Here is a 21,156-nt window from a genome sequence, read left to right on the forward strand (position 1 = left end):
TGAAGTTACATGCCAGGCACTGTTCACACACACACACACACACACACGTGTTTTACTCAGTGTTCTTGGATATGGTATTCCTTACATATTTTATTTTAGGCTTTGCCAAAATAAGGTTTATTTCTAAGTTAGGTTATGACCATATATTTGTTAGAAACTGAAAGCACTTGGGTTTTTGGTTGTAGGAAAATGTAGTTTGTATGTTGAGAATCATTGAGATTCATGGTTCTTCCCATCGCTGGGCCTTTGTCCCTGAGAGTTTTTCTGGAATTCTTGTGGTGTTCATGCACAGCTCTTCAGTGAAGCCCACTCTAACCAGAAGGGCCAGGACTGAAAGGACACTCATTCTCCTTTGGTTTCTGGCAGTGTTGTAAAAAGGTGTTTGACAAATTTTCAGTAATGGGATAATTTGTCAGTTAACTGCATTGCTTTATGGCATGTGTTTTTCTCCTGTCCTATGATTGGATTTTTTTCCCTACCTCTTCTCATTCCACAAAGGATTTAAGACATTCTACTGAGGCATGTCCTTCCTGCACCTGAGTGAAAATGAATGTCAGTTTGAAGGGGAAACTCGAGGAAGAATGACCCAGTAATGAAGCTGGCCTGGGTGTGGAAAGGCTCTGCACAGCTGCTCTGAGAACAGGCCAGGAGGGATCCCGGCAGTGATGTTTTGTGACTGCCCTGATCATTCAGGTAACCTGTGCAGTTGGCCCAGATCCGGGCTTCTCAAACAGGCCAGAGTCTGGAGACATTTTTGGTTTTCGCAGCTGGAGGGGGTGGAGTGTGGGTGGAGAACAGGATGCTGCTGAACTAGAATGCTCTGCGGCCTCTTGGATGCTCCTCTGCAACAGTCACCTGGCCCAACCGTCCATAGTGCCGAGGCTGGGAAACTGCTCTAGGGGAGAGTACCTTTATATTGTTATTTGGCCTTTTCATCCATCCAACTAGATTGTAAGCTTCTTGAGGACAAGGAATTTGCCTATTATTTTGGAGTCATAGTCCTGTTCTTGAGTTTCTGTGCTCTGCTGCTCACCAAAGTGTGTTACAGAAGGTTCTTTACGTCTCTTATCCTGGTCTGTTAAGTGAAGCGGGTAACAGCTGCCTTGGCTACTCCCTGCTCACCTGCGAAGGCTCAGGAAATGCACGCTCTCTTCACAGCGTCACACTGACTTAACACCTGAAGACAGTAGAGTGATTTTTTAAAATAACCAGAATACATCTGAAGAGGATTTGGAAGAATACTGGGTGGGATCTTCCCTTAGATAATACACTTGTGGGATTTACACTGATTTATGCACTGAACGTTGAACCCTTCTGGAGAGAAGTTCTGTGGGGATCAGAGGTTAAAAGACTCTCCCTGTGCACGAAAACTGTGCCAGGTGGGAGAGGGGAACAGACCACATTCTAGAATGCAGGGCAGATGGTAGCCTGGGGAGGAGGGCATGGTCTGTGGGTGCGCCGTGCCCTTGGGCTGAGTCTGGACCACAGAAGGACTGTGAGGCAGAGGAGGCGCCGCTGTTGTGGGAGCATCAGGAGTGGAGGACCAGGGAGCGCTGGCACGTGGAGCATGTTAGCACCGAGATTGTGCGGGTGATGGCAGGTGGGGCTGCAGGGCGGAGCCATGAGCACCTGCCTAGAAGCTTGGACTCCTTCTGTGGGTTGCAAGAGGGGAGCATGGGGCGTTTCTGAGGAGGCTGGATGTGGTTGGAAGGCCCTAGAGGAGCTGGTAGGTGAGAGGCCCTGACGGAGGCAGGGAGGTCAGTGGTAGAGGTGCACACAGGGTAGAGGCAGGTAGCTGTGTGGATTGGAGATGCTCAGAGTTGATTTCTTTAGTACGCTGAGAACAGAGTAGAGATGAGGGCTAGGAAATGAGGTTTTCTTAAATATTACTTTTAATTTAAGGAGTGGTTAAAAAGATGTTTTCACCTTATGAGTCGAATTGTAGTTACACAGCTGGGAAGGACCTCTGGGCAGTGCCTGGCCTTGGCCATGGAGGGGACCTGCTGCCTGCCTTGACCCCTCCTTTTCCCCAGAGGTACGAGGCTACCCTCTTCATCCAGGGTGTTTGCCTGTGGACTGCAGAGGTGTCTGGCTCATGAAACATGGGTCTGGAATGAGCCCTGGGGACCATACATTGATGCAAGCTCTTTTTTTTTTTTTTTTTTTTTTTTTTTTGTGGTACGCGGGCCTCTCACTGTTGTGGCCTCTCCCGTTGCGGAGCACAGGCTCCGGACGTGCAGGCTCAGTGGCCATGGCTTACGGGCCCAACTGCTCCGTGGCATGTGGGATCTTCCCGGACCGGGGCACAAACCCGCGTCCCCTGCATCGGCAGGTGGACTCTCAACCACTGCGCCACCAGGGAAGCCCAATGCAAGCTCATTTTATCCTGCCGAGATGAGCAGCAACACCTGGAGGCAGGAGCGGGCCATCGGTTCGTCCACATCATTAAAGACCAGGGAGGGCATGTCGTGGACACTGGATGCCCACCCACTTCTTCCTTTCCATCATAACCCCAGGGTTTTCCTCTTGTCTGCCCTCTTCTTCGGGGTCTTGATAGCCCTGAGCTGGAATGTGGGTGAGTGCCCAGGCCTCGTTGGGGAACAGCCATGTGATGCCATTCTAGCCAGTAAGACTGGGAGGGGATGTCTGCTCGGGGTTTCTGGGGAATAATCAGGTAAGAAGAGATGCTCGAGAGGCCCATCTCTCTTCTCCTGGACTTCACTGCATCTGTATGTGGCAGCCAGTCTGTGACCCTGAGGACAGGGCTCACACCGAGGATGACAGGAGGGGAAGGTGGAAGGAGTGGCTGCTTACGCTGCTATGAATGAACCCTGAAGCCAACCCTTCTCAGGACTTGTCACGTGACTTAGTAGGTTACCCTTGAAATTCTCTATGACTTGCTGCAGAAAGGAAACATCCCTGACAGTACAGTTGGCAGATGGGAACTGAGACAGTAAGTTTCTGTAAGGAGAAATGGAGATGCAGGAGGGGAGCTTACTGAGGTGACAGAGGGCAGGCCTCATAAACGAGAGTGGTAGGTGGGTGAGTGCGGGAGAAGGCCCTGGGGTAGGGGTAGGGTGGGAGGAGTATTAAATAAGGTTCTTTGAGGAAGCCTGAGTGAGAAGGTAACATGGGAGCAGACCTTGTTGCAGGAAGCAGGCGGTGAGCTGGATGTGTGTGTTCCCAAGACATACCTGGGGTGCTCTTGGACTCCCCGCCTGCGTGGCGTGAGGGAAGCAGGGATGGACAGGTAGGAGCTGGTCAGTAATGCAGGTACTGCAGAAGCTGCAACTGGCCCTGCTGGGGGGCTGGGTGAGCCCTTCAGAGTTGTCCCGAATTGGGATGAGGGGCTCAGGGCTTTATACTCCCACGTCCACAGCCATCGGGAGCAGGCTGTCCCCACCAGGAGGCCTGATCTTGGTCAAAGCAGTTCTTCCGCTGAGGAGCTGTCACAGGCTGTAAACACTCCCACAGCTGGGGGCGGTGGGGGAGCGTGTTTCATTCCTGGAGGGAGGGCACCTGGACAGGGCATCATGGCAACCTCCTAGGCCTGATGGAGGTGAGGAAGGCGGCCCTATGGGAGGAGCATTTCAGGCAGCGAGAATGGCCAGAGTAAGCTTGCCTGATGGGTCTGAGGAAGAGCAAGGATGTGGGAGCAACACCGGGAGGCATGAGCAGCAGGAGGTGAGGCCAAGTGAGCAGTGGACTGGCTGGAGGACCCGCACGCACGGGCCCTCCATGTGGCTCGAGTAGAGGAGTCCCACACCTGGCGTGCTCTCAGAGATCTTGCTGGCCACTGCAGTGGGACTCGGCCAGGCAGCAGGCATGGGGGCAAGGGCGGGAGCTGGGGGACCTGGGAAGAGGATGTGGCAGTGATCCAGAGGTGGCCAGGGCAGTGGTGGTACAGTGAGTGTGTGTGTGTGTGTGTGTGTGTGTGTGTGTGTGTCGGGGGGTATATGTATGTAAACACATACACACATGTTGCTGTTGAAGTGTAATTTACATAGTGAAATGCACAGACATGGTGAGTTTTGACAGACAGGTACACTCTGTAACCTGTTCCCCACTCAGGATACAGAATGTTTGCACCTCCCCAGGAAATTAGAGTTACAGTAGTGAATGTAGTCACCAGGTTGAATGTGGGGTGTGAGATGGGGAAGGGGAGCCCGTAGGATCAGTAGGACTGTGAAGGAGCAGATGGGGAGGAGGAGCCAGGTTCAGTGACGCGGGATGACCAAGCCCAGCCCCAAGCCCAGCCTCATGAGAGGCCTTTCCGAAGCGCCTATATGCTGAGGGGCCTCAGCCTCCTCCTCCTGAAGCACCAGGGCTCTGAGCTGGAGCTGCTGTTGAGGAACAGGACGGCTGCTTTATTTTTGGTTGTGTCCATTGCCAATCTGATTGCTTTAGGGTACGTTAATGGTGTGTGAGGATCTGGATAATGGAGCACTTTGTGACTTTATGCTTGTAATGTGGAAAATGTAATTTTTCTTATAAAAGTAATGCCTGTTCAATTTAGAAAAAGTTAGAAAATACAAAAAGGAGAACACATTGTTAAAACTTTTTAATATGGTCTTTCAGACCATTTGGAAAAAATAACTGGGTAACACTGCTTTTTAAAAACACACACATTTTATTTAGTGTGTATACCACATTATAAAGGTACCTGGGTTGTTCAAGATCTTAGCCAAATGCCCGATATCATAGTAAATCCAGTGTTTTTATTGAGTAGCCTCCCTTAAGATAGCTGAAGTGTTACCATGCATTTTCCACTTAAATAATATTGTAGAGTTATTTTTCTTTTTTTAAAAAAATGACGTACATTAATTAGTTTCAGGTGTAAAACATAATGATTCGATATTTGTTCATACTGCAAAATGATCACCGCAATAAGTCAACATCTGTCACCTCACATAGTTAAAGAATTATTTTTTTCTTGATGAGAACTTTTAAGATTTATTCTCTTAGCAACTTTCAAATATGCAATACAGTATTATTAACCATAGTGTTATTTTCTTAGTTGTGGTTGTTGTTAAACAAACTTTCTCCTCTATGGAAAAGTTGTTCTTTTTTTTTTTTTAATTTATTTTATTTTTTACTGTGTTGGGTCTTCGTTGCTGCGCACGGCCTCTCTCTAGTTGCGGTGAGCAGGGGCTACTCTTCATTGTGGTGCGCGAGCTTCTCATTGCGGTGGCTTCTCTTTTTGCAGAGCATGGGCTCTAGGTGCGTGGGCTTAGTTGCTCCATGGCATGTGGGATCTTCCCGGACCAGGGCTCGAACCTGTATCCCCTGCATTGGCAGGCAGATTCTTAACCACTCCACCACCAGGGAGGCCTGGAAAGTTGTTCTTAACTGCTCTTAATTTTCTGATGGATCTAGATAAGGAGGGATGACTCTTTATAGAAATTCATCTTGCAGATACCTTTTAAGGAATATCTCTTTTCTGTAAAATTAGAGGAGAAAAGAGTATGAAGAAACACCAAAGCTTTCTTGATTGTGTGTTGGCAAATGCTGCAGGAGACGTGACGAAGGTCTGTAAATGATATACCTGCACTTTCTTCAACTCTAGTTCATGCCCCGCCCCCCGCAAAAAAAAAAAAAAAAAACACCCAACCCAACAACGGTTGCTCCAGCTTCCTTCCTGTGCTGTGTTTTGAACATCTCAGGCACCTGACACCTGAGGTGTTCCTGCAGTGGTGCTGCCTTAGGGAGACCAAGAAGTTGTGGTTGAAGTGGTGGAGGTCCCAGCTGCAGATGTTTCTGTGCAGCCAGGGCTCTGCTTCCCCTGCAGGAGTTCGCCGACATGAGTCCCCCCTCAGTCAGGAGGAGCCCGCCTTCCCAGGATTGGGATGCTAGTGACACAGAATGTGTGTTAGAATTGGGGGCCTCTGCCCAGCCTTTCACAACAGCAAGTATTTATGGAGTGCCTACTGTGTGCCGCTGCCCTGGGGAGACCCCGTGACTAAGCAGACAAAAGTGACTCAGCTCTTGGGCTTTACATTCTGGTGGGCAGAGTAGACAGATGTGCAGTAAAAGAAGCGACACCTACAGTACATGGGAAAGTAGATCAGTGTTAGGGGGGTTGTTGTGCCAAGCTGGGTGGTCAGGGGAGGCCTCAGTGCAGGGAACAGAGGCAGGAGGGAAAGAGCCAGGGTGGGCGCTGGGTGGGAGTGGAGAGGAAGAGGGCGCTGGGCCACCAGTGGCGGCAGGGGCTGGTCTGGAGATGAAGCCGGAGAAGTCACGAGTCGTGTGGCTGTTGTGAGGCCTTGACCAAGATGGCAGGTTTGGGCGGGAAGACCAGGAGCTGCTTGTGGTGATGTGAGGGCTAGAGGCCTGGCAGGCGGGCAGCTGGACGGAGGGGTTTCCTGCCCCGCAGAGAGCTCAGGTGCAGGGTTCCCTCCAGAGAGATTGCTGGTTGTGGGACGTGCACACTGTCACCTGCACGAGAAAAGCATCCGCTTCATGATGACAGCCACTGGTGTTTTGATGTTTACCTTTATCAGACACAGACATATATGCAGTTTTTAGAAAACAGGCTTCATGTGTACGTATGCGCATTTATTCCTTATTGAGGTGGTTGTAGATTCCCACGCAGCTGAGATCCTCTGTACACTTTGCCCAGTTTCTCCCAGGGGTGATGTTTTGCAAAGCTGCAGTCTGATGTCACGATGATGTTGACAGACCCCACCTGCCTCACTCAGAGCCCACTCTTACTTGTAGCATTCATCTGTGTCGGGTGGCTGCTCTGTCCCACACAGCTTTGCACCTATGTGTGTTCATGTATCCACAGCAGTCAAGACCAAATGGTTCGAACACCTTTACAACCATACCCACCTCCCTCCCACGTCCCTCCAGCTTGTATACATATTTATGTGGTTTGCTTTGGTTTTGGTTAGCATTTTTTTAAGTTGTGACAAAGTAAACCATAACATAAAATTTACCATCTTAACCATCTTTTAAGTGTATAATTCAGTAGTGTCTGTATGTTCACATTGTCGTGCAGCCAGTCTCCACACCTGTTCATCATGCAGAACTGAAACTGTCCCCATTAAGCAGTAACTCCCCAGTTCCCCCTCCCCCAGCCCCTGGCACCACCATCTACTTCCTGTCTCTATGAATTTGACTCCTCTAGGGACTTCATATAAGTGGAATCATATAGTATTTGTGCTTTTGTGACTGGCTTATGCAAATTAACATAATGTCTTCACAGTTCATCCACGTTGTAGCTTGTGTCAGAATTTCTTTCCTTTTTTTTGCTGAATAATATTCCGTTGTGTGGACACACCACATTTTACTTATCCATCATCCATTGATGGACATGAGGTTACTTCTACCTCTTAGCTGTTGTGAATAAAGCTGCTATGAATGTGGGTGTACAAATATCTCTTCAAGACCTTGCTTTCAATTCCTTTGGGTATATACCCAGAAGTGGAATTGCTGGATCACAGGTAATTTTATTTTTAATTTTTTGAGGAACTGCCATACTGGTTTCCATAGCAGCTGCACGATTTTTCATTCCCACCAGCAGAGTACAGAATTCCAATTTCTCCACATCCTCACCAGCACTTGTTATTTTTATTTTACTTTTCTTTTTTTGTTTTTTTGTATTAAGTTTTAGGAGTTCTCTATATTCTGGACATTAATTCCTTATCTGATATGTAATTTGCCAGTATTTTCTGTGGGTTGCCTTTTTATCCTGTTGATAGTATCCTTTGATGGGCGAAAGTTTCCAAGAAATCCAGTTTGTCTATTTTTTCTCTTAATACCTGTGCCTTTGCTGTCATATCTAAAAAAATTATTGCCAAATCCAGTGTTATGAAGCTTTTCCCCTATGTTTTGTTCTAAGAATTTTTATAGTGTTAGGTTCAACATTTGGGTCTTTGATCCATTTTGAGTTAATTTTTGTAGATGGTGTTAGGTAAGGGTCCAGTCTCATTCTTCTGCATGTGGATATTCAGTTTTCCTTGAACCACTTGTTGAAGAGACTGTCCTTTGCTGCATTGAATGGCCTTGGCAGCCTTTTTGAAAATCTGTATTCTATTGCATTGGTCTGTGTGTCTTCATGCCAGTAACACACTGTTTTGATTACTATAACTTCGTAGTAAATTTTGAAATCAAGTGTAAGGCCTCCCACTTTGTTCTTTTTCAGAATTTGTTTGGCTATTTGGAGTCCTTTGAGATTCCATATGAATTTTAGGATGGGTTTTTCTGTTTTTGCACCCCCTCAAAAAAGTCATTGCAGTTCTGACAGGAATTGCATTAAATCTGTACAGCTTTGGATGTTACTGACATCTTAACAATATTAAGTCTTCGATTCATGAAGCTGGGCTGTTTTTCCGTTTATTTGTGTTTCTGTTGGTTGTCTTGGCACTGTTTTCTAGTTTTCACGTACAAGTCTTTGACCTTGGTTAAGTTTACTTCTAAGTATTTTTTTCTTTTTGATTCTATTTTAAATAGAATTGTTTTGTTTCTTTTTTGGATTTTCACTGTTAATGTGTAGAAATGCAGCTGATGTTTGTTGATTTTGTATCCTTCAGCTCTACTAAATTTGTTTATTCTGTGGAATCTTTAGGGTTTTCTACGCATAAGATCATGTCTTTTGCACCCACCTTATATTTTAATATTGTTTTGTAACTGCTTTTTCACTTAATAAATGTTTCAAACATTTTCCCATGTTTCACGTTTAATTACAAATTTACCAAAATTTGTTAGAACCAAGTATTATTGGGCCATATGGGCACAGCACACAGTGAGTGGAGGCCTCGCCTTCCCCAAACTCCTCGCCAGCATGATGCACTAAGGGACTTCAGTCTGTTCTGCCTGGTGAGCTGTCAGAGCGTAAAGGCCGGAGGCCCTCTGGCTGCGTAGCAGTCAGCTGGCCTGTCTGTGCCCTCCGTGCTTCCTCCCACTTCTCCCCACCAGCACTCTGCTCATCTGGGAAGCTCCCTGAAGCCAGGAAGGAGGATTCTATCTGACTGCCCTGGCTAAAACCCAGCTTCTGTAACTCACTCTCTTCTGCCCAATGACAAGCATCTGTGTTGCAGTCCTCAGAACACACACAGACAGGAGAGTGTGGAAGCGGGGTGCTCTCTGTGTGCTAAAGAGGGGTCCCTGAAGGTGTTAAGGAGGGGCGACCTGGAAGCAGAGCCGAGGAGAATGGGCTGGTGGGTGTCTGAGGAGAGAGTGCGGGGGAGAGAGTGCTGGGTGCTGGCAGCTCTAAGGGTCCAGGGAGTGTGTTAATTTAACTTTTGTCTATGTCTCTCTACAAAGAAGAGCTGAACACTGGAGGGGGTCGGGAGCTCCTCTTTGTCTGTGTGCTGGGCCACATGGAAAGTTCTCGAACTAGTCCAGCCACAGCATCCCTTCCCTCAGCTCCATCGCCAAGAGCCCTTTAGAAAAAGGAGGACATGTGAGCCACTGCTCTCCTTGGGGCTGGAAGGTTCAGTGCCTTAGCAGCTGGACAGCCAACACCATGCCGGTGGCCTCCTGTAGGTCCACTTCTGTGTGTCCTCTGATCTGGGGCACGTCACTGCAAAAGGAGACAGTTATGCCAGCCATACCCCTCACCGGGGTGCACCCTGATCTCAGAAACAGACGTGAGACGTAGGCCTTAGAAGCCTCAGAAGCATGTGACTCGGCATCTTAATCCGTCTTGCAAGGTGCTGGTCAGGGTGACTGTGGCCTCCCCATTTTGTAGATTAGGAAACTGCAGAGGAAGATTAAGTAACTTACTCGAGCCTGTGGAGCTGGTGAGCAGCAGGGCTGAGGATCCAACCCGTGGGCACTTACTGCCCAACCCCAGGCCTGTTCCCACCCCCCATTTCTGCCATCCCACTGCCCTCCAGCTTAACAATTCCCTCTCCTTCTGGACAGCTAATGCCCCTGCCCCAGGGTGGCAGTCCCCTAACCCAGGGTGGCAGTTGGGAAGGTCTGCACTCCTTGGTGGCGCCCTGCCTATCTGTCCGGCTCCCTCCCCACTCTGCCCTTGCTGCAATGCACAGTGGCCCGTTGGACCCATTCTTGATTCCATGCCATGTCCCTTCCTCTTGGGGGTCCCCTCCCCCACTCTTTCGGCTGACTCCTCAACCTTGGGGACTTGGGGCAGTTGTGATTTCTGCAGGAAGACCCCAGGATGAGTTAGGTGGCTCCCCACCCATGCAGACCTCTTGTCACTGGACTTAGCTGTGAGGTTCATGTTGTCTACGTTTTTGGCGCTCCCTGGGCAGGGCTGGGCTTCTGTATCTTTACTTTCTGTCTGCTTAGCCCTGTGTCAGCTCCTAGGATGGGCTGTGATTGGTACCTGTGCAGTGGAGCCTTTGGGCTCTGTGTGTTCTTGGGGAGTCAGGCTGGCCCGTGACTTGTAGGCAAGTGACTTTGATGTGCTCCAGGAGGGAATACAGACTTCAGGAGCTAACCAGCACCCCAGGGGCCGGTGGATGCTCCTCACTGGTGACCACTTAAGACTGATGCTGGCTGAGCTGGAACTTTCTTGGTTGATGATAAGTGGTCAGCTTGGGTTGGCTTAAGCAGAGCAGTGAATGAACTGGCATCTTGGGTTATCTCGTGTATAACAAACCACCCCCAAACTTGCTGGCTTAAAACAACGGCTTTATTATCGTTTGTGATGCTGCTCTTGGCAGGGCTCAGTGGGGCCAGCTCATCCCAGCTCCTCACAGGCTCTGCTGGAGCAGCTTGAGCAGCCTGGGGCTGGAACAGCTCACCAGGGGCCCCGGGGCCCGGCCTTGAGGCCCACTTCTCACTCCGTGTGGCCAGCTGGGGCCTCATCTCAGCAGGGTGATATCAGCGGGGTTGGACTTCTTACACGGCAACAGGCTCTCTCCAGAGGGCAGATGTTGAACGAAGCTTCCTTACAAGCCTGCCACACATTCTGTTAGTTAAAGACTGGTCCAGGGCCAGCCCAAATTCAGGGGGCGGGGTGCACAAAGAGCCAAGGAGTCCAGGGCGATGCTCAGAGCAACAGGCCCGGTCCTGCATGCTCACGCTCATACTCTCGCCCGCCATCCCTCTGGCTCGCTAGCCCTCATTTCTCCCCTCTGGGCTTTGCGGGGATGAGTTCCCCCCAGGAAAGTAGTTTATGCCTTGGGCTTTGGGGCCAGATACCTGGCCTCTACCAGGCAGCTGTGTGGCCTTGGGCAACTTTCCAGACCTCTCTGCATGCCTCCGTTTCCCCCTCATGGTGAAAGGAGGGTGTTCCAGGGCCATGAGCAAGGGAAGGCCCCGGGCCATAATGTCTGCTGGTTTGAGAAAAGCCCGGGAGCAGTGGGGGGCCAGGGAGCAGCGGGTCTGGCCCTGGAAAGGCAGTGAGCCCTCGGACGGACCCCCGCGTGGCCCTGGCCCTGGCCCTGGAGGAAGGCACGGCCAGGTCGCAGCCCCTGCCCCTGGAGACACCTGCTCTTCTGAGTTTCACGAGGCCTTAGCAGTGCCAGCTGCTCCCTTGTCCCCTGATGTCCAGCAGGGCCCCGCCAGTTCTCGGTGCTGGGTGGCTTGGGCCCATGGCCCCGCTCGTCCTTTCTCTTTCTCACAGCGCAGGTGGCAGGAAACCACCTTCACAATGGCTTCCCTCCAGCCACTCAGCCTGTGGGAAAGGGTGGCACGTTCCCAGCAGCGCATGTGGAACTCTGGTGTCACTGGTGGTAGCCATTTGGCCCAGGAGGGCGCAGGCGTCCCCGCCTGCCTGAGTGTGGTCCCTTCAGGTCCTTTCCCGTGCTCTCTGCACCTGCCTTCCGCCCCCCGGGGGATGGTTTCTGGGCTCTTTTCTTTAAGGTTAAGCGGGGACTGTTAGGGTCTGGCCTACAGAGGAAGAGCTCTAGCGGGCCAGCTGCTCTGCACTGGAGAGAGTGCGGCTGTGTCGGGGCTCGTCCCATGTACCCTCGGAACAAGTGCTCACAGTGGCCTGGGACTGAGTTTCCTGTGTGCGGGGGATGGCTTTGAACACACTGCGTGTGCTCAAGACTGGTCGGAAGCTGCCGGGCTGAACTTGACCTGTCACTGTAGAGCTCTGGCTCAGGGACCAGGGCCTGTTGTAGAGGCTTTGCCGTTGGAGTGACTGCCCTGCTGCTGGAGATGCAGTAGGGCATTTGCATTTGGCGCCTCTGCTTGCTGATAGCCCTGCACTGCTGCTTCCCCCAGGACCACATAATGACCAGTAGAGGGAGGGGGCACTTCCCGGGTCTTGTGGAAGCTCACTCCTGGCTTGACAGTGGGGGTGTGCCCTCCAGAAGAAGGTGGGGTGAGCTGGTTGCTGCCTGGGGTCACGCTGACCTTTTGGTCCCAGCACTTGATCTTCCGTGCTCACATGGGAGCCCTGGCAGGACTTGAAGCTCTCAAGCAGCCACCGCCAGCCCTGCTGCTGGCAACTCACACTTGCTGCCACGTGATTGCAGAGCTCGTGACCCTCGTGCCAGTGTCCATGCCACCACCTCTTGGGTGACAGAGAGAGCATCCTCAACTAGGAGACTCCTTAGCAACAGCCCTTTGTATCAACGACCACTGATGTCCAGTTCGTTGTCAAGAGTCTCATTTGTCCCTGAGCAGATATTTCTGAGCCACCCTCCCAAGGCCCAGGCCAGAAGCTGAAGGAGGCCAGGGAGCTGGACAAACACCCACCGGGCACAGGCACAGTCTGCTGTGGCACCTTTGCCAGCCAGGTGTGCCCAGCTGGCTATCCAGCTTCATGGGCCCCTGGTGGGGGACTGGGCCTGTGTTGCACCACAGCCCTTCCCCCGCAGGTACTGACTCTTTGATTGACCACACCGTGCGGCCATCCCTGGAGGCTCAGCTGGAGGAGACATTGAGAAGGCAACTCTCCATGGACATCAGTGCAACAAGAACACACGGGGTGGGGGGGCTTTTGGGAGCAGGGTCACGACGAGGGAGGCAGTGCCTGTGCATTGCAGCCACTGGTCCTGCGCAGCTCTCAGATGGCCAGGCGGAAGAGCCAGGCTACCTGTGTCCCAGCTGCAGCCAAGTACAAATCCCTGGGATTGGGAGACGGCTGAGGTGCAGCCCCTGTGACTCAGGGCTCTTGTCCCCATTAGCTCGTGGTCTTTCCAAACATGCACTCCTGGCAGGTGGCGGGCTTTCGTCCGGTGGACCTCAGTGTGAGTGCCGGGGTCTGTGGGCTCAGTCCTGCAGTGACAGGACGCTTTGTCCCACTTTCAGACTTTAAGCTATTTGATGTCCCTTGGAGAGCCTTTTAACTAACAGGTGATTTATTGGTAGCCTATTTTTTTCCCCTAGGAGCGGTGATTAAGGACGTTACATGAATAACCAATATTTTAAATGTTTGAGCTTGCTGCTATTTTCCAATGAATAAAAGCCAAGAGAGATGTTATATGTTTTTTTTCTTTGTTCCCAGGCAAGCCAATTTTTTCAGTTGATATTCACCCTGACGGGACCAAGTTTGCAACTGGAGGACAAGGTATGTTCACAGGTAGTGGAGGGAGCGCTCACAACCCTGCGCCTCACCCCATGTCTCCTGATGCCCAGGAGCTGGGAGGAGGGAGAGGGCCTGTTGCTCGTCAGCATGGATGTGGCAGGTCACATCTAAGCCCTCTGTGGCTCTGGCATACTCTCTGTAACTACTTTGGCAGCAGATTCCTGCTGACTAGGCTCATATTACAATCAGTCTGCATCCCCACCTTACTGAGCACAGGGAGTGGCCGGTGGTCCTGTGGACAAAGCCCCAGCCCCAGAGGCAAGGTCTCTGGTAGCATTTGCTCACCTTGAAAAAAGGAGGAGGTGGCTAAATTATGAAGTTAGTCATGTAGTCATGAAGCTTATTTTTCTGGGCTCAAAAGAATTCAACTGTGTCACTCAGGAGCTCTGGACTTAGCTGGGGGGCCGGAGTTTTATCCTTGTCCACAAGAGGGAGGGCACCTTCCCGCCCAACTTGGCACAGTGAGGTCTGGGAAGCTGTTGAGGAAATATTTTTACCTACTGGCCAAGAGGCCATTTCAGGTGTGCTTTATGGTAATTCTGACATGTCCATTTCTAGGCAGTTACTAGTTTTTGCCTTCTGTAACAGAAAGTTAGTGAGAGGCTGCCCTTTTTTAGTTATCAGTAATGGAAATCATTACTAAAATGCATAGATGTATATTTTTAGCAGAGTACTACATCTGCTTATGACCACAGGAACCTCAAATGCCCTCTTTTAGTTGATCTCCCATCTGTAGGTGATGGCAAAGAGCAGGTAAGATGGTAACGATCCTTTTCCTGTGTTGAGGGCACATTTCAGGCTTGGTTCTCAAAGCGTTCAGTCAGCTGTGGGAACAGCAATGGACCCCAAGCAGCACCTAGAGGGGAGGGGAGGTTGCGGGGGTGCCTGTGCACAGCCTCTTTGGGTTCCATATGAGGGGTCTGGGTTCTGGGTGGGCACAAGGACCTCCTAGGGGCCCCTTGTGGACCTGTGTTAGAGACCAGGCCAAAGTTCAGTGCAGAGCCAGGCTGGCCTCAGCCTCCTACTGAGCACACTGCCTCCAGTCCCCAGCGGCACTTGTTTTTGTTCACCTTCCCTGTGACACATAATTGTAACTCAGATCCCGCTGACCTATCAGCCCTGACATCTGACAGCTAGGTGAGGGCGGGTCACAGGCTCCTATTGACACTCCTGACACATTGAGTTGTTTCTGCTCCTTCGTTCCAGGACAGGATTCTGGGAAGGTTGTAATCTGGAATATGTCTCCAGTCCTCCAGGAGGATGACGAGAAGGATGAAAATGTCCCCAAGATGCTTTGCCAGATGGACAATCACTTAGGTATTACAGGGTGGCCCTTTGCAGGCTTTGCGTGTTGGCACAGTGCCCAAGGTTAGCACGTGTGTTTGTAATTAGAGAGATAAGGCCCGTGCGGCGGTAGCTCCCCTCGGCCTGCTGTCTGAAGGCACAGATGTTGGCTGCACACCTGGGTGAGTTATTCAGCAGAAGACTCGGCCTGCCCACAGAACCATCTTTGGACAGTCTGCAGGTACCTCTGGTGATTTCCTGCTCATGAGTCGTTACTGCCTGATTCCATGGGGCTTTGGGGCCAGCGACCTGGAAGCAGTAGGGTTCCAGGGAAGGGTGCACAAAAGACAGCTCACCAAATGTCTCAGATGGCCGCTGTGTCACTTGGGGCCCTTTGCCAGGCCCTTGTGGCCACTGGATAGTGTTGTAGTTTCCTTTCCTGCCATAGTGCCTTAGTTTCCTGCCCTTGAACATCAGGGTGACCATACCTGGCTCTGGTTTCCAACCTAGCTGCCCCCCGAGATGCTCCACTATCAGTTATGCCCCCTCCCTGTGTGCTATGTGTTCCTGCTCTCCCGACACGCCGCTTGGCGTCCTCCACCCCAGAACACAAGGTGCCCGCAGGCCACGTGTGGACCACACCTTGGATAATGTCCCTTCTGCTGTGGGGCTCCAGAGGCTCTGACCCATCAGGGCCAACAGGGATTTCTCCTGGCCTTAGTTTATAAGTGCAGGACCAGTCTACCTGCAGTGCTGACAAGTTTGGAAAAAGAGCTGGTAGGTGGCTTGAAGTCAGAGTTTTATGCTCTACCAAGCTGCTCCCCTGAAAGTTCTGGAAAAGGCATCATGGCCTTTTTAATACATGCCCTCATTTTGAGAATTATCCTTACTCAGAAATACATCTCATCATTCGACAGCCCTTTTGAAGTAATGAGATTTCGTTACTTACCAGTTTTCATGGAAAGAAGGCTTCTCCTATTGACTGTTTGATTAAGCATTAATGCTTCTCAGATGACGTAGCATTTCCCCTCCAGACTCTGCTCTGATATTTGTTCTTACAGCACAAGTAGGTTGGTGCGTGAACTGAATTGTTCTTCTGGGGCTCTCACACAGTAGGTACCTTGAGTAGATCAGATAGATTAGATTTTGTAAACCCTCTGCATCTTGCCAAACTGCACAAAGCAAATGGGCGTGGCGACTGGATTTTCATCACCCTATTTTTTTTTCTTCCCAGCATGTGTGAACTGTGTGCGGTGGTCAAACAGTGGGATGTATTTAGCTTCTGGGGGAGATGACAAACTGATTATGGTGTGGAAGCGGGCTACGTAAGCATCATTTTCTTTTCTTCACATTTTATTTTTAGAAGCTTCTTTGCTGGTCTTTATCACAGTCACTTTCCCCACACTGGCACTGAGGTCTCCAGAGCTCTGACTTGATGAGTACCAGGAAGCACATGTAGGCGGGGGCAGCTGGTGCCTGACCAGGGCGGTGGGTGGCCACCCACCTGCCTGTGGACCTGCTCAGCGCTCCTCACAGGACTGCAGGGTTTCACCTGAAAAAGAAGGGCTCGTCCCTTCCAAGGCTGACGTTGATGGCTTCATTTGTTTTGTCCTTCAAGTGAAATTTCCTAACACACAAGGTGCTCTGATGGGATCTGGGGTGGGGGATCCAGAGCCTGCCCTCTTGCCATTCACCTCATTCTCTGTCAGCCTTACCTGGGGGTCCCAGGAGCTCCGCCTTCCCCAAAAGCCCTTGCTCTGCACCCACAATGAATTGACCATCTCCTGGAGTCTCCTAGGGTGGGTCCACCCTCCTGTTCAGCCAGAGTGTGCCCAAGGCTGTGGCTTAGTGAGCAGAGGCTCACTGTCTCCTTTGGCCCAGCCAGCTGCCTCCGTGAGCCCTTCCTGTAAGTTTGGAAGAATTCTACAGGAGCTAAGGGTGTTAACAGAGCCTCTGGGGGTCCGAGGTGTTGGTGCCATGTCTGCAGGGCTCCGTGACTGCTCAAGGGCCAGGAGCGAGCACCCCAGTTCCAGTGCTTTCCCTGCCCCAGTGTTAAGGCAGAGGCGTTCAAGTCCTTACAGGAGGGCTTGAAAAATAGTGTTGATTCTGCTGCTTTAGCCAACATAAATAACATATTTAGTATACAGTTTGGAAAATTGAAGAGAAAAAATCATAATCCCACCATCTAAAGGAAGCCACAGTTAATATTTTTGTATTTTTCACGTGTGTCCTTCTGGTCCATTTTCCAGCATAGGTGATGTGTGGTATCGTGTTGTATATGACATTCTGGGACCTGTCGCCTTCACTTAATTCTATCCCATGGACATTTTCCCAAGATTGGTGTAGGCTGTGTAGCGTTCCATCCAGTGAACAGATCATAATTTGCCCAGTCAGCCCCCATTGTTCACCCGTTGGGCACTCACCAGCCGCTGTCTGTCTGCTTTGTCTCTGCGATGCCCGGAAGTCCCCGGTGCCCTTCTGACTCTTCTCTCACACAGGTACATCGGCCCCAGCACCGTGTTCGGCTCCAGTGGCAAGCTTGCCAATGTGGAGCAGTGGCGATGTGTCTCCATCCTGCGGAGTCACTCAGGCGGTGAGTGGGCTGCCCGTGGGGTGGGCGCCCCGGCGGTGGCCGAGAGCAGCAGCGGCACCTCCACGGCCCTGTGGACTGTGGGTCCTTAGAGCAGCCCTGTGTCTGGGCCACCCCTCCCCTCCCCGCTGCCTGCCTCCAGCTGCGTCAGTGTCCCCACTCCTGCCCTCATGGGCTGTATGTTTATATCTTTAATGTAGAACTCCCCACGTTCCGCTGTTTATCCTGGGAACTGAGTCACTACCTCCATCAGTGGATCGCTAAGTCCGTAAGCGCACTTTCTTTATTCCACAGAAACCCGCACACGGGGGCCCACTGGAAAGCTTTTTACTTGACTTTGAGAGTGTTTGCAAAGTGTTTTAAATAGGCTTGGTATGGAAAGAAACTCATTTTTCAGATTTGGACTGAAGTTGACAGCACTTGGTCAGATGCCAGGGATACCAGAGTCAGTGCAATTCAGTCTTCCTCGGAGAACCTACGGTCTAGCTGGGAATAGCTGGGAGGGTGTGCCAGGCTGGGGCTAGCAGAAACCAGCAAGGCTTGGTGCCAGTGGTGAGCTGGCAGCATCTCACCCCGCTGGACGCGTACTGCATGGCAGCAAGCGGCGCGGGGTGGGGCTGGGTAAGTGTGTGGGGCCAGGTCATGGAAGGCTCGCGCTCCTGCTAACGAGGGTGCCCTTTGTTGTGGAGGCCTGAGAGGGGGATCGTCTGACAGCCCTTTGGAAAAGAAGGCAGTTTCAGGGGTTCAGGTGAAAACTGCAAGGGCCCAAACTAGGCCTGTGATCATTGAGAGAGAGGAGGAGACTGACCTGGGGACTTCGAAGGGCTGAGCAAAGGGAAGCATGAGGGAGACGCCTAGCTGGGTGCCTGGGGAGCCAGCAGTATCCTCTGCTGAGACTATACAACCATGGGTTTATGGGGCCGGATGCCAGTTCAGTGCAGGATGTGCTGAGTTTGGGGGGTAGGAGTGGGGGGTGTCCCGAGCTGGTTGGAATTGAGCCTGCAGCTTGGGGGCTAGGGGGGCAGAGATGGGGCAGGAGAGAAACAGCTATGGTCCATTGCAGTCTGTGCTCAACGCACACTCTGCAGACGACACTTTAAAGGTGAACAGACCCACTTCTTAGAGACCACAGATTGAGTCCACATCTTTGAAAGCTGATAGCGTAACATTGTGCTATCTTTGATAACAGTAAAAATGTGTAACTTACCCTAACTTGCTGGCAGGTGCTCACAGTGGAGTCTAGTTGGGCTTCTCTGGAACTTGGACAAGGTATCCATGAGGTTATCCAAGTGGGGTGGGGCCTGAGTGATGACTTTCATGGGGCCCCTAACCTGAGACTTGGGCTGAGCCACAACCTCGCTCTCCCTCCTGGCCCACCACCCCAGGGCTCTCGACCAGGCAGGTAGGAGTGCCCATCTTCAGTGGGGATACCTGCCACTCCTTTTGCAGTGGTCCTGGTAGCACCATCAATTGCTAATAAAAATAGGTTTTTTTAATGGCCATAGAAAGCTGTTTCCCTACCATGATAGAGCCCTGTGTCTTTGAAACCACCGGCACATATTATAGTTCACAGTTGAGCCTTGTTCCCGTTGATACCGAGAAAAGACAAACATGGGTGCTATCACCGCATTTGTTATTTTTGAATTTCTGCAGTACAGTTAAGCAGAATCAGAAGAAGGTAGACAGGGAATTCCCTGGCGGTCCAGTGGTTAGGCCTCAGCACTCTCACTGCCGGGGCCCAGGTTGAATCCCTGGTCAGGGAACAAGGATCCCACAGGCCACGTGGCATGGCCAAAAAAAAAGAAAAAGAAGAAGTAGGTTGACAAACTGGAAAACAATAGAAAAATGAGATTATATGAGGAATAAAGCTTTTAGGACTTATAAAGCATTGAAAAGCACTTCAGACTAATAAAAATAAGTCATTGAATTGGTCTCATATAAGGAGATTTTTAATTATCTGTCTTTCACTAGTCATAGCCAATTGGAATATCTAATGATAGAAAGAGATAAGTGCAGTTTTACTCAGATTCCCAAGGAGGGTCTCACTGAGAAGGTGGCGTCCAGGGGTTGAGCAGATGGTGATGAGTGGACAACCGTGTGGACCTGCAGAGAGCTATCCAGGTGGAGGGAGCAACCGGGGCAGCAGATGGAGTGTAGACGTGGGCTTGGGACCAGGGCCAGGGGAGTGCAGAGGGGAGGGGGCTGGGAAGGGCTCTCCTCTGAGTGAGGCAGAGCAGTGTGGAGACCTGGGCAGCAGTATGGAGCCCATATGGTTGGGGGCCGAGGCCGCACTGGGGAGACCAGTGATGTGATCTAGGTGAGCGCCTGTCGGGGGCCGTGGGTCGTCATGGTGGAAGTCAGGGCAGGTGGTCACACAGACTCCCTGGGGTGGGAAGTGAGGTAAGGCCCCAGAGGAGGTGGGACGGCTTCCCAGACTGTGGCCTGAGCAGCGAGAGGGATGCAGGTGCCTCACTTGAGGTGGGAGGGGGTGTGGGGGCGAGTGGACATGTTGGGTCCGCAGTGCCTGGCAGCAGGGTGAGTGGACCTGCAGACTGGCTGTTGGGGATTGAGCCTGGAGCACAGGGGAGGAGCCTGGGGTGCGGCTGAGCTGGGGAGCCAGTGAAGGTGGTGGAGAGAACGTTTGAAGGAGGCAAGAGCAAGCAACGTGCCCCACGTTGCCTCATGGTCGAGTGAGCACCGAGGATCGGCCGCTGGACTGGATGGCATGGAAGCCGCCAGTGGCCTTGGCAAGCGTGGTTCCTGTTGGTGAAGCCGGGTAAAGGCCTAATTGGCGGGCGCTCAGGAAAGACTGAGGGAGAGAGCTGGACGGAACCCAGCTGGTCTTGTCAGGCGCCTGCAAAGAAAGACAGCAGAAGAGCTGAGGGGAGGATGGACTCCAGGCCCGATGAGGAGACGGAAGGGCTATAGCGGCTGGAAGACCCATCGGAGAGTGAGCGGGGGACATGGCGGCGGGGAGGGGGGCAGTAAGACCAGGGAGGGGTCGCAGTGCTCTGTCAGGGAGGGTCTCTGGGCATGACTGTGGGAACGATGGCTGAGGCCAAAAGCCAAGGTCATTGGAGTAGGTGGAGGACTTTAAGAGTGTTAGAAAAATCATCCTATTGGAATCACCAAGAATGATGCTGGAGAGTTGGCAGGAATGACAGTGACCAGAAACTTACATCTTCAAGGACAGGGAGGGTCTCTGGTGTGTGTAGAGCTGTGGCAAGAAGGAAAGGGCGTTGTATGGTCTGAAGACAGAAGCTCCAAAACTGGGGTTTGGGGAGGAAGTCATGTCACATGTGTGGATTTACTACAGAACTCAGCAGTGACTCCAAAGGGTGTCTGGAAGGATGAGTCAGGACGTGGGAGAACTCATTCAAACAAAGTTAACAACATTGAAGGAGGCTACAGTGCTCCTGACAACTTGGTGTGCTGTGAAGGCGGCACCGATGACCGATAACAGAAGGCAAGATTCGTTCCCCACACATGACGGGGTAACCAGCCATTCAGCAGTTCGTGGGTGAAAGGAAGGTAATGTAGAGCCTTAGCTAAAGACAGCATGATAAATTCCAGGTATTAAAGAAACGTTCTAAATAAAGCAAGAGAAAACAGAATTGAATATTTATTAGACCTCCAACAGAGGGAATATTTTTTCAAAGTTAACAAGCAATAAGAGAAATCATTTTTTAAAATACAACAAAAAAGAATAACTGACTTTACTACATAAACCTTCTACAGCATAGGAAGGGAAACTGATGGAATTTGCAGCTAAGGTCTATTGTCCATAGTCCATGGAAATGGCTAAGAAAACCGGTCTCCTTTCTGG

The 21,156-nt window shown here is 51.2% G+C and overlaps 1 protein-coding gene across 6 annotated transcripts in view; it reads left to right on the forward strand.

Annotated features, from left to right (window-relative positions):
* HIRA (histone cell cycle regulator) overlaps window positions 1-21,156 on the forward strand; it is an 81,530-nt gene that overhangs the window by 2,837 nt on the left and 57,537 nt on the right. For 3 of the 6 annotated variants that reach the window (XM_067015051.1, XM_067015052.1, XM_059041122.2), the window contains exons 2-5: window positions 13,376-13,438; window positions 14,663-14,773; window positions 15,975-16,065; window positions 17,239-17,333. In XM_067015051.1, coding sequence (XP_066871152.1) covers window positions 13,376-13,438; window positions 14,663-14,773; window positions 15,975-16,065; window positions 17,239-17,333 — 360 coding nt within the window. Of the gene's footprint in view, window positions 1-13,375; window positions 13,439-14,662; window positions 14,774-14,848; window positions 14,982-15,974; window positions 16,066-17,238; window positions 17,334-17,530; window positions 17,599-21,156 lie in introns of those variants that run through there. The other 3 variants (XM_067015053.1, XM_067015054.1, XM_067015055.1) reach the window with 3 other exon arrangements.

This window comes from Kogia breviceps, chromosome 15 (genome assembly GCF_026419965.1).
Source record: "Kogia breviceps isolate mKogBre1 chromosome 15, mKogBre1 haplotype 1, whole genome shotgun sequence".
Classification (NCBI taxonomy): Eukaryota; Metazoa; Chordata; class Mammalia; order Artiodactyla; family Physeteridae; genus Kogia; species Kogia breviceps.